The 18,230-nt window shown below is 41.1% G+C and overlaps 1 protein-coding gene across 2 annotated transcripts in view; it reads left to right on the top strand.

The window, feature by feature from the left end:
• LOC309528769 (cytochrome P450 2K1-like) overlaps positions 1 to 15,804 on the top strand; it is a 51,139-nt gene extending 35,335 nt beyond the window's left edge. For both annotated transcript variants that reach the window (XM_082216407.1, XM_082216406.1), the window contains exons 6-9: positions 5,235 to 5,382; positions 14,285 to 14,469; positions 14,842 to 14,983; positions 15,364 to 15,804. In XM_082216407.1, the coding sequence (XP_082072533.1) occupies positions 5,235 to 5,382; positions 14,285 to 14,469; positions 14,842 to 14,983; positions 15,364 to 15,551 (663 nt within the window). In that variant the 3' untranslated portion in view covers positions 15,552 to 15,804. The remainder of the gene's footprint in view (positions 1 to 5,234; positions 5,383 to 14,284; positions 14,470 to 14,841; positions 14,984 to 15,363) is intronic.
• Positions 15,805 to 18,230: the final 2,426 nt, after the last annotated feature.

Raw genomic sequence — 18,230 nt, 5'->3', positions numbered from 1 at the left:
TCCTTAAGATAAATTTTAAATTTCTTCCATTCTTCTTCCGCCGTCTCTCTTCCCTGGTCACGGATTCTGCCAGTCATCTCGGCCAGTGTCATATAGTCAATCACTTTCATCTGCCACTCTTCCAAGGTGGGTAGATCTTGTGTCTTCCAATACTTTGCAATAAGTATTCTTGCTGCTGTTGTTGCATACATAAAGAAAGTTCTGTCTTTCTTTGACACCAATTGGCTGACAATGCCCAAGAGAAAGGCCTCTGGTTTCTTATGGAAAGTGCATTTAAGCACCTTTTTCATTTCGTTATAGATCATTTCCCAGAAAGCCTTAATCTTCGGGCATGTCCACCAAAGGTGATAGAAAGTCCCTTCAGTTTCTCTGCATTTCCAACACTTATTATCAGGCAAATGGTAAATTTTTGCTAGCTTGACTGGAGTCATGTACCACCTGTAAATCATTTTCATAATATTTTCCTTTAAGGCATTACATGCCATGAATTTAATACCGGTGTTCCACAACCATTCCCAGTCAGCAAACATAATATTATGACCAATGTCCTGTGCCCACTTAATCATGGCTGATTTGACTGTTTCATCTTGTGTATTCCATTTCAGCAGCAAATTATACATTCTTGACAAATTCTTAGTATTGGGTTCTAACAGTTCAGTCTCTAGTTTAGATTTTTCCACCTGGAAGCCAATTTTCCTATCTTGTTTATAGACCTCCATTATTTGATAATAATGGAGCCAATCTCATACTTTAGGTTTCAGTTTCTCATGACTCTGTAATCTCAATTTGTCTCCATCTTGTTCCAAAATTTCCCAATACTTTGGCCATCCGACTTCCATATTGAGTTTCTTCGGTGTCTTAGCCTCCAATGGTGACAACCATCTAGGGGTTTTGTTTTCCAGCAAATCTTTATATCTTATCCAGACATTAAACAACGCTTTTCTGACAATGTGATTTTTAAAGGCCCTATGCACTTTGATTTTGTCATACCATAAATATGCATGCCAACCAAACATGTTATTAAAACCTTTTAAATCCAAGATATCTGTATTCTCGAGGAGCATCCACTCTTTCAGCCAGCAGAACGCTGCTGCTTCATAGTAAAGTTTTAAGTCCGGCAGGGCAAATCCCCCTCTTTCCTTTGCGTCTGTAAGTATTTTAAATTTTATTCTGGGCTTTTTGCCCTGCCAGACAAATTTCGCAATGTCTTTCTGCCACCTCTTGAAACAGTCCATCTTGTCAAGAATCTGCAGAGTTTGGAACAAAAATAACATTCTAGGCAATACATTCATCTTAATAACTGCAATTCGGCCTAACATTGACAATTTCAGACTTGACCATATTTCCAGATCTTTTTTAATTTCTGACCAACATTTTTCATAATTATCCTTATACAAATTCAAATTTTTAGATGTTAAATAAACCCCTAGGTATTTCACCTTCTTGACCACTGTCAAACCTGTCTCTTCTTGAAATTTCTCCTTTTCCAAATCTGTTAAGTTTTTTCCTAAAACCTTAGTTTTTTGTTTATTCAGTTTAAATCCGGCTACCTGGCCGAATTGTCGGATTATTTCTAACACTCTTTTCGTACTAGTGTTTGGCTCTTGTAAAGTCAATACTAGGTCATCTGTGAATGCCCTTAACTTGTAATGTTTAGCTCCGACCTGTACACCTTTAACCTGCTGGTCATTTCTGATCATATTCAGCAACACCTCCAGAACAGAAATAAAAAGCAATGGGGAAATTGGGCACCCCTGTCGTGTTCCTTTTTCTATCTTAAGTTCCTCAGTTACCACATTATTTACAATCAGCTTTGCTTTTTGTTCAGAATATATCGCACCCATACCATTCTCAAATCCTTGGCCCACCCCCATCCCATGAAGATTCTTTTTCAAAAAGCTCCAAGAAATATTGTCAAAGGCTTTCTCCACATCCACGAAAATCAAGACTGCTTTAGTGTTTATATTCACCTCTAACTTTTCCAAAATGTCTATTATGTTCCTTACATTGTCTGATAGGTGTCTTTTTGGGAGAAAGCCTGCTTGGTCCTTATGAATCTTCTCCATCAACACTCTTTTCAGTCTTTTTGCCAAAATGTCTGCAAAAATTTTGTAATCCACATTAAGTAATGATATTGGGCGGTAGTTCTTCAGTTGAGTCTTCTCAGTCTCTGTCTTTGGTATGAGTGAAATATACGCTTCTTTCCACGATTCGGGTGCCTTTTTCCCTTCCATGATCTCATTACAGACTTCTTTTAACAGTTGAACCAACCACTCCTTTAAAGATTTATAATATCTAGAAGTCAGTCCATCTGGCCCTGGAGATTTGCCCAGTTGCATATTCTGAATGGCACTCTCTATCTCTTGTTCTGTTATTCTCTGGTTTAAGTCCACCTTACTTTGATGAGAGATTTTTTGTAATCCATACTTGTTAAGGAATTTATCTATATCTTCTTCATTTTGTGGTCCTTGAGAATAGATTTTTTTAAAATAACTCAAAAAACAATTTCTAATCTCATTAGGTTTTGATATGTTCTTTCCATCCACTTCTAGGCTTGTAACTGTATTTAATTTCTGCCTTTTCTTCAATTGCCATGCCAGAAGTTTGCCACATTTATCTGCCGATTCAAATGTCTTTTGTTTCATTTGTTTAATCTTCCATTCAATCTCTTGATTCATCAGTTCCATATATTGTGTTTGATATAACTTAATCTCTCTCAAGATCTCCTGGGACTTTGGTTTTGATCTTAATTTTTTCTCTCCTTCCTTTATCTTTTCCAGGATCTTTTCCTTTTTCTCATTCTGTTTCCTCCTCTTTAATGAGTTTTGTTGAATCAAAAATCCTCGCATCACAGCTTTACTTGCGTCCCAGATCACTCTTTTCTCCACATCTGCCTGAAGATTTATTTCAAAATAGTCCTTTAGAGTTTTTTGGGCCTTCATGTGGATCTCCTTATCTCGAAATAGGGTGTCATTCATCCTCCATCTGAATTGACCAGTTGTTGTAAGTTTCATTTCCATCTTCACGGCGTTATGGTCGGAGCAAGTTTTGGGGCAGATTTCTACCTTCTTAATCTTTGGAGCCATCCCACTAGTAATCCAAATTTGGTCAATTCTGGTCCAGGTCATCATTGCTTGGGAGAAAAAAGTTCCCTCTCTCTCAAGAGGGTTCCTTGTTCTCCATATGTCTATTAGGTCCATATTCTCTGTCATTTCGAAGAAGGCCTTCGGAAGTCTCCCTTCTTTGGAGATTGTCAGCCTTTGTGCTTTGTCCATATTTGTGGAGACCACACCATTCATGTCTCCCATCATTATCATATTATAGTCCAAGTAGTCCATCAGAGTTTCATGAAGTTTCTTAAAAAATTCTGCCTTGCCTTCATTTGGTGCATAAATTCCAACTATTAAAAATTTTTCTCCTTGTACTTGTATCTCAACTGCCAAATATCTTCCTTGTTCATCCTTAAACATCATTTTTGGGGCCCACTTCTCTTTTACGTAGATCACAACTCCTCTTTTCTTGACTTTATCCGATGAGATGAATTCTTGTCCTAATCTTTTATTTATAAGTAATCTCCTATGAGCTCTGGTCACATGGGTTTCTTGTAAGCATATTAAATCTAGTTGTTCTCTTTTCAAGATGTGAAAAACTTGTCGTCTCTTCAAACAAGTAAACAAGTTTCTTTGTGAGATGAGGGCCATATACTTGTCATCTAGATACTGCCACTAGTTCCTTTGTCTAAACAAAGGCTGTTGGCTAAGGAGTTAAGCACCACGATTCACATCAGAGAAGGAGGAGCTGGATTGCCTAGCTTCCCCGACCTCCTCTCTTAGCTGGTAGATTGGTGAACAACAGCTGTGCCTATGGAGAAGCAAGACATTTTGGGGTCTTGATGCTGAGTCCCTCTATCTTATGCTCGGGTTGTATATATGTGTAAATAAACCCTATATCGGACTTCCTGTTTCTTGCCAAGGGATATGGCTGCTTCCCATGAGATAGGACACCCAGTTGTGCCAGAAATTCAAGACTAATATGAGGGTAATTTGTCCTGCTGACCCCTCCAGGGGATGAGGGGGCTGTCTCACCCACAGATCATCTGATATCTGTCGCCCACAACAAGATGTGGGGGCAGAGGACGCTGGGGGCTGGACCCTGGCACAGAAGAACTCTCTGGATTCAATCTCTTGAGCAGGGACACCTGTTTTTAAAAATTACTAAGATTCAGAGCAAAACCGGGCGTTTCCTGGATGGAGGAAATGAAAGAAAAATCTGCTAAATTATACAGTCGCTTGGGCTGAAGTGGCTTGGGCTGAAGAGGAGATAAGATGGCGGCGGTTGCTGCACACTTACAAAAAGAAGAATCCTCCTTCCCCAGAGAGGCTGGAAATATTTTCTCAATTATAAAAAGGGATGTATTTTACATAAAAATTCATTTGCTTGCATGGATATATTTTTACACATGGTTTGAAGAGAGAGTGACAGCAAATTTTGGGTGCCTGCTGGTTTTCCTAGGGCCCGGGAAAACTGGTAGGGGGACATGGAGTGCACAGAAGAGCTGGAACAATTTCTATATAACTTACTGTTTATGAAGCACACCCTCACCGAATTGCATTTACTGGACACATTCAAAACATCAGTTCATCAAAAGAGAACAAAGAGAAAACTTGGCCGTTATTCTTAACTTTGGATGGAAGCCCAGGACTTTCAGCAGAGGGAGGTGCCACCAAGAGAGAACTATCTTTTAAAATAATCTAAGAGAGGGAAATATTGAAATAAAAGCTCCTGTTAAAACAAGATTGGGAGTCACATACCAGCGAATGACTGAGAAGACAAGGACGGTTAATCAGAATTTGGAAACTGGAAATTAGCAAGAAAGCAGAAAACAAATAAATATATTATCTCTGAAACCCAGGACATGAGGAATCCTACCTTTAAAATTTCTTTGAATTTGGAATATATAATTGGTAATATTGTATATTATTTCATTTATTTGTTAATAATTGGAAGATTTTTATTGGAAAATTAATAAACATTATTTTAAAATAAATAAATAAACCCTATATCATCCTGATGGCATAGTCTGGAAAGCCTGGCATCTCTCACTACTTAGCGACTGAAGTGATGTGCAATGATACTTTGGATCATCGGGTTCAGTCAGGTATTCATTTTTATCTTTGCACATGAAATTTTCTCACTGCATTCGTTCTAATCAGTTCATACTCTTTGCAACCCAGGAGAAGAAGAAGAACAAGACGAATGTATATTTCCACAACAAAAACTTAACAGTTACTGTGGCCAACTTATTTGGTGCTGGCACGGAGTCCACTTCTACCACACTGCGCTGGGGACTGTTACTAATGATGAGATATCCTGAAATTCAGAGTGAGTGCTTTTCATTGGGTTGGCTCCCATTATTCTGAGAAATCTTAATTCCAGTTATATGTAACTATTAGAGAAATGAAATATTTATAATTTGCATACACACACACACACACACAATTGTTCAGTCATAAGTTTTACATTTCAACCTGGACTCCCTCTTTCTGTGGTTCTTTACATTTCGTTTCATATTCCTGCATACTCCAGATTATCTCAACATATATATTATCGACTGTCCTCGGGTCCAGTATTGGACCACTTTGACCGGATATCTCCAGCCGATGTGGACAGATTCCTCCAAGCTGGAAAGCCCACCACCTGTCCTCTTGACCCGTGCCCGTCATGGCTGATTAGAGCGTGTCCAGACGAGGTGCGGGCCCCCCTGGGGGATATCATCAATTTGTCCCTTGGCACCGGGATATTCCCAGGGGAACTGAAGGAGGCGGTGGTGCGTCCGCTCTTAAAGAAAACATCACTAGATCCCTTAGATCTATCCAATTACCGCCCGGTCTCGAATCTTCCATTCCTGGGTAAGGTGATTGAGAGAGCGGTTGCTGAACAGCTTGGTAGGTTTCTGGATGAAACATCTGCTTTGGATCCATTCCAGTCCGGCTTCCGTGCTGGTCATGGGACCGAGACGGCTCTGGTCGCCCTAACAGATGATCTCCGCAGGCAGCTGGATCGAGGCGGGTCAGGGCTGCTGATTCTTCTAGACCTGTCAGCAGCCTTTGACATGGTCGATCACGAACTCCTGGACCACCGCCTTGCCGACGTGGGGATCCAGGGCACAGTCCTTCAATGGCTGCGCTCGTTTCTCTCTGATCGGGGACAGAGGGTGGCGCTTGGGGGGGAATTGTCATCGCGTCACTCCTTGGTGTGTGGAGTGCCTCAGGGTGCGATTCTCTCCCCGATGCTTTTTAACATCTTTATGCGCCCCCTCGCCCAGCTTGTCCGGAGTTTTGGGCTGGGTTGCCATCAGTATGCTGATGACACCCAACTCTATCTGTTGATGGATGGCCATCCTAACTCGGCCCCAGACACACTGACCAGATGTCTGGAAGCTGTGGCTGGATGGTTACGTGGGAGCCGGTTGAAGTTAAATCCTTCGAAGACAGAGGTCCTCTGGCTGGGGCGGGACGATATGGGATCGAGGGGGCAACTCCCATCTCTTGCGGGGGTGCAATTAGTGCCAGCACCGTCCGTTAAGAGTTTGGGTGTAATCTTCGATACCTCCCTCTCTATGGAGGCGCAGATTACAGCTGTAACAAAGGCGGCATTTTTCCATCTCCGCCAAGCTAAGCAGTTGGCCCCTTATCTCTCTCGCCCTGACCTAGCCACTGTGATCCATGCGACGGTCACCTCCAGACTGGATTATTGTAACTCGCTCTACGTGGGGCTGCCCTTGAGACTGACCCAGAAACTCCAGCGGGTGCAGAATGCCGCGGCGAGACTCCTTACGGGGTCTTCGCTGCGAGATCACATTCATCCGGTGCTGTACCAGCTGCACTGGCTCCCGGTGGAGTACAGGATCAGGTTTAAGGTGCTGGTTTTAACCTTTAAAGCCCTATACGGCCTAGGACCCTCGTACCTACGGGACCGCCTCTCCTGGTATGCCCCACAGAGAAACCTACGGTCTGCAAATAATAACATCCTCAAGATCCCAGGCCTCAGAGAGGTTAGGCTGGCCTCAACTAGAGCCAGGGCCTTCTCGGCTGCGGCTCCAACCTGGTGGAATGCTCTGTCACAAGAGACTAGGGCCCTGCGGGACCTGACATCTTTCCGCAGGGCCTGCAAGACAGAGTTGTTCCGCCAGGCCTTTGGTCAGGGCGCAGCCTGACTCCCTCCTCTGGCAACCTGCACAAAATTTTGCTTAATCGGGTTGCCATCAATTTGATTTTAACTAATTTTATAATGAAATATTTTTAGAATGTATGGTTATTTGATTGTTTATTTGATTGTTGTTAGCCGCCCTGAGCCCGGCTCAGCTGGGGAGGGCGGGATATAAATAAAATTTATTATTATTATTATTATTATTTAGAGATATATTCCAGTATATATCCCATAGATATATTGAAACTGCGGGTTTTTTCATTAATCCTGCCAATGTCTTAGTATGTTTACAGTTTGTTTGTAAATTCGTAATAAACCATTTCCATTGCTTTCTAAAAATAAGTATAATCTTGTTCTCCGAGTACATTTTGCCATTTCTGCATAGTCCATTAATTTCTGTATCCATTCTTCTCTTGTCGGGACCTCTTCATCATTCCATTTTTGAGCAAATATTAATCTTGCAGCAATGGTTGCATAAATAAATAAATTTGTATAAATTTATATAAATGGCATACATAAATAAATTTCTAAATATTCTATACAGGCGAAGTCCCGGCAGACTGGAGGAGGGCAAATGTTGTCCCTATTTTCAAAAAGGGGAAAAGAGAGGACCCAAATAATTACCGCCCAGTCAGTCTGACATCAATACCAGGGAAGATTCTGGAGCAGATCATTAAGCAAACAGTCTGTGAGCACCTAGAAAGGAATGCTGTGATCACCAATAGTCAGCATGGATTTCTGAAAAATAAGTCATGTCAGACTAACCTGATCTCGTTTTTTGACAGAATTACAAGCCTGGTAGATGAAGGGAATGCAGTGGATGTAGCCTACCTTGATTTCAGCAAGGCATTTGACAAGGTGCCCCATGATATTCTTGTAAAGAAGCTGGTAAAATGTGGTCTTGACTATGCTACCACTCAGTGGATTTGTAACTGGCTGACTGACCGAACCCAAAGGGTGCTCATCAATGGTTCCTCTTCATCCTGGAGAAGAGTGACTAGTGGGGTGCCACAGGGTTCTGTCTTGGGCCCGGTCTTATTCAACATCTTTATCAACGACTTGGATGATGGACTCAAGGGCATCCTGATCAAATTTGCAGATGACACCAAACTGGGAGGGGTGGCTAACACCCCAGAGGACAGGATCACACTTCAAAACGACCTTGACAAATTAGAGAACTGGGCCAAAACAAACAAGATGAATTTTAACAGGGAGAAATGTAAAGTATTGCACTTGGGCAAAAAAAATGAGAGGCACAAATACAAGATGGGGGACACCTGGCTTGAGAGCAGTACATGTGAAAAGGATCTAGGAGTCTTGGTTGACCACAAACTTGACATGAGCCAACAGTGTGACGCGGCAGCTAAAAAAGCCAATGCAATTCTGGGCTGCATCAATAGGAGTATAGCATCTAGATCAAGGGAAGTAATAGTGCCACTGTATTCTGCTCTGGTCAGACCTCACCTGGAGTACTGTGTCCAGTTCTGGGCACCACAGTTCAAGAAGGACGCTGACAAACTGGAACGTGTCCAGAGGAGGGCAACCAAAATGGTCAAAGGCCTGGAAACGATGCCTTATGAGGAACGGCTAAGGGAGCTGGGCATGTTTAGCCTGGAGAAGAGGAGGTTAAGGGGTGATATGATAGCCATGTTCAAATATATAAAAGGATGTCACATAGAGGAGGGAGAAAGGTTGTTTTCTGCTGCTCCGGAGAAGCAGACACGGAGCAATGGATCCAAACTACAAGAAAGAAGATTCCACCTAAACATTAGGAAGAACTTCCTGACAGTAAGAGCTGTTCGACAGTGGAATTTGCTGCCAAGGAGTGTGGTGGAGTCTCCTACTTTGGAGGTCTTTAAGCAGAGGCTTGACAACCATATGTCAGGAGTGCTCTGATGGTGTTTCCTGCTTGGCAGGGGGTTGGACTCGATGGCCCTTGTGGTCTCTTCTAACTCTATGATTCTATGATTCTATGATTCTATACTAAATAAATTTCTAGGTAGTTCTGATCTCATAATTTCCAAAAGAAAAGCTTATGGCTTTTTAAACATCATAAACATCTTTTTCAGTTCATCATATATCATTTCCCAGTAAACATATGAAAAATAGTACTTTCTTTCTCTTTATGTTTCCAGCACATATTCAGTTCGGATTTATACATTTTTGCCAATTTACTAGGTGTCAGGTACCATCTATGTAACATTTTCATATAGTTGTCTCTTAAACAATAACATTCTGTAAATTTTATATCCACATTTGATAAACTTTCCCATGCCTCCATTTCTATATTATTACTCATATCTATTGCCCAGTATATCATTGAAGATTTCACTTGTTCGTCCTTTGTCTCCCATTCCAATAAGATCTTATACATTTTAGATATCACTTTAACATTACAGTTTAACAGGTCTCTTTCTAGTTGTGATTTTCGTTCCCCAACCCCCCGCTTCATATCCCTTTTAAATACTTCATTCAAATGATGATATTGTAACCATGTTGTTAACATCTCTGATAAATCTTTAAAAAAAAATTAATTTACCGGTAAATTCTCCAAAAGTGAAAGCCATAGTGGTGTTTTGGTCTCCAAAGGGTTTTTATACTTATCCCATACTCTATACATTTTTTTCCTGATTATATGGTTTGTAAAACCTTTATGTACTTTCACATTTTCATACCTCAAGTAAGCGTGCCAACCAAAAATATTATCATGAGCTTCCCAATCTGAAATATGTGGATTATTCAATAACAATCATTCCCTCAAACAGAATAGACAAGGTGTTTCATAATAAAATTTCATATGCAGCAGGAGGAAACCTCCTTTCTCTTTCATCTCTCTTTTTTTTAATAACATTTTTATTAGGGTTTTCAAAAAGATTTTTGACAAACACATAAACAAACAAACAAACACAACACACAACACACACATAACAAATATAATTTTAAAACCCTAATTTCTTAACCACTTTCCCGGACTTCCCCCACCTCCCCTTCTTACATCCCTATTCCAATAATTAACTCAGCAAGTTCTTATCCCCAAATTATCCCTTATTAACATTTTACTTAAATCATCTTAATTAACCAAAATTAAACTTCTAAACCTCATTTTAAAACATGACATTCACCCCTTTTTCTAAGGTCAACCCAAGTTCCCTTTCACGAGTTTCCCAATTTTTATAATTATTACCAAACAACTTATCCAATAAAAACATATAATTATACCCCTTTGGATTCCAAAATCCCCCCCTTCCCCAGTTTTGATCCCCAAAAATTGTCTTTCAGTCTATCAATTCTCAGCCTGGGTCTATCACGTCCGAGGCCCTTAAGTCTCTTTCAGTCCCTCTCAGCCGGTTTTGTTGACAATCCTTCATGTTGAGCATCAAGTCTCGGAGCAGCTTTGACCCACTAGGGTCTATATTTTTTCCAACCAGGCCTCCATATTCGAAGAAAAAGTCCAGATCCTGTTTCTTAGTCTTTTCAAATACCAATGTCCCAAAAGTCCCAAATACTTCAGTTTTCACCTTTATCGAATTTATAATCCAAGGGTCTTCCATCGAATTTGTAATCTAAGTGTCTTCCGGACTCCCCATAAGGGAGAGTCCCCAATCTTCATTCTTCATTTCATACCAAGTTTTCTTCATCCGAACCTTGCTTTCCTTATATTCCATCCTGACAGGCCTCTGGTTGTCCTTCTCCACCTGCCACATTTCAGCTCCTCCATTCGACTCCTCTAAAACAAAACAAATTTCTTCTTCTCCAGCTGCAGATACTTCTTGAATCAAATCCTCAACAGTTTCAACAGAATTGTTTACTTTAGAGTTCAAGGTTGTAAGATTTGTAGTCATAACATCCCTCAACTCTTGCAATATTCCCAGGAAATGAAACACTCTATCCAACTCTGCCTGTACTTTTCCATCTACAGCCATTGTAGTATCTCAGAACCCTCTCTAGAGGGATTCTGGTTACAATATTTCTTTCTCCAACAATCAGGTTATTTTGTTATTTTGTTCTTATTTCTTCTTAATTTTCCAAAGCTTATAGTCCAATGTAACAAAAAAACCCGGTGAAAATAGCACAAAGCCAAGTTTCCTGACTTTGACAGCTCATTTGGCAGCTGTCAAACTCTATTTAAAACCTCCACAGGCTCTCTCTCGGTTCACTCCCGGATCCGGGGGGGTTAAACTTCAGCTCTCCCAGTCAATTCTAATCCTCCAGCACCAAACTTATGTAGTCGAATCGTGAAATTAAAAGTTTTTATCTCAACAAGAGAAAGACAGTCTCTCGACCTTAGTTATCCAATTTCTTGCTTTAAGATGCCTGCAAGGGGGGGGGGAGGCGGACTTCCTTTTAGCACCTCCCCTGGTCGTGCCGAATTCAGTTAAAAGAAATTTTTAGTTCCAATTTCCGTATTACTCACGGGTTGTTACTTTGTAATCCGAATGGTCAAGGAAAGAAGTCAGCGCTCTCCAGCCATGGCTTGCGGCTTCACTCCGTGGAAGAAGCGGTCTACTCACAGCACCACGCCACTCTCCATCACCCGCTCCGGAGCCTTTAAAAAGGCTTCTTCGCGGGTCGGGGAGGGCGCTAATGGTGCCCACCGAGTCACCAAGTCCAAAGGCTTCCGCGCCTGTGGTTTCTAAGGGTCCCCGCGTCGCCGCCACGGCAGGACCCCTCTTCCACAGAGCCGATTCCCTCCGGAGCTCGGAGGGAATCCGCCATTAGCTGGTCGCGCCAACCCGGAAGTCCCCTCCTTTCTCTTTCATCTCTCAATTTTTTTATGTTTTATTCTTATTTTTCCTTGTCAGATATATTTAGAAATATATTTTTGCCATTTGTTGAAACAATTTGTCGTGCTGATCACTGGTATTGATTGAAGCATTCCATGACCTTTTAAAATGTGGGGTTTTTTGTAGGGGGGTTATTGGGTGGTTGTTTCTATTTTGATTATGTATTTTGTGGTTTTATATTTTGATTTTATTCTGTGAATAATAAGGATAAACAAAAAGAATATTGTCAGTGATACATTCATTTTAATGGTTGAAGTAATGCAAGTTTCATTCTACTCCATATTTGCAAATTTATTTTAATATCCTCCCAAGTTTTTAAATAATTATCCTTATACAAAATTATATTCTTGCTCTTAACCACACACCCAAATATTTAATCTTCTTTTCACTCTTTAAGATGGATAAACTTTGTAAATTATTTTTACTCTCATCATTCATATTTTTTACCAGGAGTTTGGTTTTATCTTTATTAATTTCAAGACCTGCTATTTCTAAAAAATAAAATAAAAAAATATTTTCCAATGCCTTTGGGATTGACTCTATTGGTTCCTCAACAAATATACCATATTAACTGCAAAAGCTATTATATTATACTATATTATATTCATATTGTCTCTTTCCCGCTTTTATTCCTGCTTTTTTTTTATTACATCTTATTTGTGCCAAAACTTCTAAAACTGTTATAAACAATGAAGGTGACAGTGGGCAACCATGTCTACTTCCTTTAGTTATTTTACGATTCTCAGTCAATACATTACTTACTGATGGATCAGTATATATTGCCTTAACTCCTTTTATAACACTGTCTCCACAAACCATATATTCCAAAGCCTTAAACATATAAAGTCCCAGGAGACATTGTCAAATGCTTTCTCAGAGCCTAAATGCTTTCTCTTTTAATACAGTTTTAAACATATTAGCTAATATGTCTACAAACAGTTTATAATTGTTATCCAACATCGAAATAGGTTGATAGCTCTTAACCAGCTTTGGATCTCTATTTTGTTTATGAATCAATGTTATGTATACACTCTTCTGGGATTTGGGTAACTGTCCTGTATTCAAAGTTATAATCATAATATCTTTTAAAGGTTGCATTAGGTAATCTTGTAATTTTTTAATAATATATTGCTGAAACTCCATCAGGTCCGGGTGCCTTCCCTAATTTTGCTTGTAAAATTACTTGCTGTAAAACCATCATTGTGATAGGTCTATTCAGAAATGACATTTTAACTTTTGGTATCTGAAGCAGTCTGTTGTCTTCTAAATATTTACCCATTTCTTCTACGTTGCCTCATTTGCCTTAATATGGTGCTATATAAAAACTCACAAATTGATCTATTATTTTTTTTCAGATTTTCCACAACTCCTTTATTCTATCAATGCAGTTTTTTCTTCTTTCTTCTTTATTTGCCAAGCTAATAGTTTTCCTGTTTCTTGGAGGCATATAACTTCCAAGTTTAACTTCTCTACAATGTGATCAATTTTATTCATTTAGTCTTATTATTTTGCTTATTTACATTCCCAGTTAGAATTTTCAAAGCCATCTTGTTCCATAGTTATTTCTCTTTCGCCTCCACCTCGGTTGAATCTTCCTCTTCCTATCCAAATGCTCTTTCTCCAGCTAATTTTCCACCATATTTTCTCCAAAATTTGTATGGCTCGGTAGGATCACGAAATATTTGGTTTTTACCATTATATGTAAAAGATACCACTTCAGGATATTCCCAGCAGTGATATTTTAATAATCATCCTGGATGAAATTCCCTACATCAGTATATCAGGTTATTGGCTAAAATGTTTTTCCTGTTTAAAAAATACCTGTGTCACATTCTAGAGACTAAGTATGTGAGTATATTCCCTATTTATTTGTCTTTTGCCTCTACCTCTGTTGAATCTTCTTCTCCCTGTCCAGCTTCCAGTTCAAATGCTATTTCTCCAGCTAACTCTTTCCCATATTTTCTCAAAAATTTGTCAGGGTCTGGAGGATCCCCAAATCTTTGTTTTTGACCTTTATGTGTAAAAGATACCACTTCAGAATATTCCCAGCAGTGATATTTTAATCATCATCATGGATGCATATCTCTCTCTCATTATATCAGGTTATTGTCTAAATTGTTTGTTTGTTCTTCTTAAAAATACATTTATTAAATTCTAGAAATTAAATTTCTGAGCCTCTGGAATTGTAGAACGAGTTTGTGGCAGTTTTATGCTTCAGAGATTAATTTTTAAGTCAAAGACATAATCTGAGCAGAAAAATGAATGCTTTTCTTTCTCCCCCCCCCCCCCAGTAAAGGTCCAAGAAGAAATTGCAAAGGTTGTTGGATCTTCTCAGCCAAGGATTGAACACCGAACAAAAATGCCTTATACAGATGCTGTGGTCCATGAGATCCAGAGGTTTGCCAATATCGCCCCAACCAACCTGCCACATGCCACGGCTACAGATGTTACCCTTAATGGCTACTTCATTCCAAAGGTGATCCATTTCATTGAACTGCTGCCTACTAGTTACAACATATTTTAAGGCTTTCCTGGGAGTAAGCCCCTTGGACTTCAGTGTGGGTGACATCTGTGCAGACTTGTATAGGATTGCACTGCACAAGCATGCAATCTACCCTTCGGAAGGTGTCAGGCATCAGCTTCAACCCATTAAACAGATCTCAGTGGGAAGGAGCACAAGGTTGGAAAAGAAACCATTTCTAGTGGGAGATCATGGTTTATACATTAATGTTTGTCAAACTAAAGACATTTCTCAGATGAACACAAATCTCATCTCTCCTACACTAAATATTTATTGTACCAGAGGCATATGCTTTATATTAAAATGACTCTTGCTTTGCCTTTGCAGGGGACATTCATCATACCATTGCTGTCCTCTGTGCTGCACGATGAATCTCAATGGGAGAACCCACATAAATTCTATCCTGAACATTTTCTCAACTCTGAAGGAAAATTCATAAAGAGAGATGCTTTCATGCCTTTCTCTGCAGGTAATTTTTTTACTTTTGTTTATACCGGCATAGTGTGTGCTTAGTCAATGGGATTTTTACATGCCTGGAATGTAGCCTATTGTGCAAAGGTAAGAATCACATCACTTGCTGTGGCCATTTCTGCCACTAGATCTGGTCACCATTGGTGTGCGGCCCCTGGAATGTTGCTCACCAGGGAATGTGGTCCTCAGGCTGAGAAAGGTTTCCCACCCCTGGTTTTCAGCATTGTAGGATGGCTCATGTTGGGAGTTCATAATTCTTTTAAGATGGGCACTGTGAGCTGTTATTTTATATCTGCATTTTAGTCTGCTTTAAAGTATTTGGGATGTTAGTAAGCAACTGCTAAACCCAGTTTCTCTGCTGCCTGTGTGTCCTTACAGGTCGGAGAGCATGTTTAGGTGAGACTCTTGCCAAAATGGAGCTCTTCCTCTTCTTCACAAGTCTGCTGCAGAGATTCACCTTCCAGCCACCCCCAGGAACGTCTCATGAAGACCTGGACCTTACTCCTGCTATTGGGCTTACAACATCGCCCATGCCCCACCAGCTCTGTGCTCTGCCACGTTTCTAAGACTCACAAGCTCCTGGCTTGCTTAGCCTACCTGTGTGTGCAATGCAAGCCTTTCTTAAAACACCCCTGTTCTGCAGGGGTATTTGGGTTGAGTAGCCTAGTGGTGGAATTGGTGCATGCTTTATCACAAATCTTGTGTTCCCCTTTACCTGCCATACTGCCAAATCCCGAGAAACTAAGACTGGAGGATCTCTTACTTAAATCCTGGCCCTGTGTTCTTATGACACTTGTGGCATAGAGATCAATCAACAAAGCTGGTTCATTTATTCCCATGTTAACATATACTTTCAAAGATCTTGAAGCATCATATTCCCAGGTAGATGTGCAGGGAATTGTGATCAAGACGAAAAAGGGTCTGGAAACCATGCCTTATGAGGAATGGTTGAGGAAGTTGGGTATGTTAGCTTCTGTGGCTGCAATGTATTCTGATTCTGAACTGTATTTGTTGATGTCAGGCAATGGCTTTGTTTCCTCCGGGTTCTTTAAAAAGTCTGCAATAATAGATCTGGCAACTGGGTTTGCTTCTGGCATCTCCATGCTGCCAATTAATTCTGTGACTTTCTGCTTCTGGCTTAGAACAGGGACGTCCAACTCCCATGAGACTGCAATCTACTCACGGGGGGGGGGGGACTGGCAGCCAAAGTTGTTCAGCTTCTTTTAGAGAGGAAAGTTCCATTTTAGGGGTTAAGGCCAAGCTTGTTGAGTCTTTTTTATGGAGAAAATCTCCTTTATTAAGGGGAAAATGTCAGACTAGAGTAAAGGGGAGAGGGGATTAGTCATTCACCAAAAGATCGCTATGGAAACAATTTGCCTCACAGCGAAAACTCCGTCTTCTGTTCCAGCGATCAGCTGAAAATGGTGGGCGGGGAGAGGGAAAGGGCCAGCCGCTCTGAGGCAAAAACAAAGGAAAAGGAGCGAGCAAGCGACCAGAACCTCCCGGGTATCGATCAGTCGATCCCAATCAACCTGTTGGTTATCCCTGGAATAAAACAACCATCTTCCATCTTCTCTCTGTATCTGAATGAACTTTCTCTGAGAGTCTGGATTAGCTTAAGGCTTCCCTCATCAATCAAATTCTGACTGGTCATATGAAAAATGAAAATGGTGGAAATGTGTCAAATTCAAAATCAAAACTTCAATCTCCACAAGAGGAAAAACTCAAAACCTTCTCTGCCTAGCTTCTGCTCTGAGAGGGAAGAGGGAGCTGATCCCATTCACATTGGTGTCAGTGGAAGTCACCATGTGATCACCAAGAAATAGAAAAAATATTTGGTTTGAATCTTCTCTCTTAAGAAAATCCAGCCATATCCACTAAAATACTTTGAATTTAGTCTTCACTGGGCCCCATAACCTTTGTAGGAATGGATTTAGGCACTATGAGAGGATGTACGGTTTAGTTATTGTCCTTCCTTGTTCACTGCCTTCAAGAGCCTTTTAATCTGTTCCAGAAAGCATTAGTTTGTGCAAGTAAGCACCACCCACTTGAGTAAACATTAAACTGAAAGGCATATCATCCAATGTACAGCATTGAATAGTTGTGAAGAAAAAAAATCAGAGGGATGGTTAATGATTCGCTAGAAACATTATGTAATACAATATATGGGCTGTTCATTGCAGTTGGTAGACACTGTTGTTGACCAAACTGCACTGTAGCTTTGTTGTTTTTGAAGAAGTCTTTGAGACAGCGTTAGCCTTTGGGTGGCCAGGTTTTTATATGGAGGTCTTTGGTATTTTTCTGTTTGGCTCCAGAGGCCCCCAGGCCTTGGAGCTCTGCTCAGGGGCTGAGCAAGGGGGTGCAGTGGGGGTGGGCCACACCGGGTGACATCCTTAGGGAGGGTGACTCTCTGCATGCGTATCCCTGCCCGTGACTCCCAAGCCTATGCCTGTCGGGGCCGCCGGCAAAGTGGCAAAGCTCCCCCCTCCCCCGGCTCACTGTAGGCTTGGGAGTCATGGGCGGGTTGCCCCGTCATCCAGGACAGGCCTTGCTCCACAGATCGCCTGCTTGCCCGCTTGGTGCTTCGCTTCCTTCCTGCTTGGGCTGCAAGGGGCGGGCCAGGGAGGGGCGTCGGTGGGCCACGAAAAGTGCCCCCTCCCATCCACCCGCCAGCTGGTGGACGGCCTCCTTCCCTCGCCCCTTCCTACCTCTTCTGCACACACAGAGCATGAACCAGGCCCTCGCGCCTGTAAAACAGGCTTCTCTCTAACATTCCAGAGAAACCAAAAAGAAAAGTCACTGTTTTGAGCTCGTCTCTTTTATGGATGCAACAAATAGTTTTGGCTACAACCATTGGGGATTGCACCAGCAGGGGAGAAAAACGCCTTTGCAATGCTTTGTTCTGATGCATGGCCTCGCCTTTAATGAAATAATGTGCCCCCCTCCCAGCCATGGTACGTTTGCGTTGACGTATAGTAGTGGTTTTCTGAAATAAAACCAAAGGGCAATTTGCTGCTTGGCTGCAATTTTGCAAATACAACTAAGGTCTTTGCTCTTTTGTAGTTCTCCCATTGCCAGGTAGATTTGATATCTGCGGGCCTCAATTTTGTTCTGTTCCTACGTTATGACTCTTCCACTGCTGCTCCTGCAGAGTAGGGGACTTCATTCAGGGAGATCCTGCCACGGTTTTTCTCTTCTTTTCTTAGAATAAGGCAGCAGCCAGCGGACCGGCTTTGTATTGAACC

Source organism: Podarcis vaucheri (assembly GCF_965113315.1).
Source record: "Podarcis vaucheri genome assembly, chromosome: 3".
Classification (NCBI taxonomy): domain Eukaryota; kingdom Metazoa; phylum Chordata; class Lepidosauria; order Squamata; family Lacertidae; genus Podarcis; species Podarcis vaucheri.
This window is presented reverse-complemented; position numbering and strand designations above follow the sequence as displayed.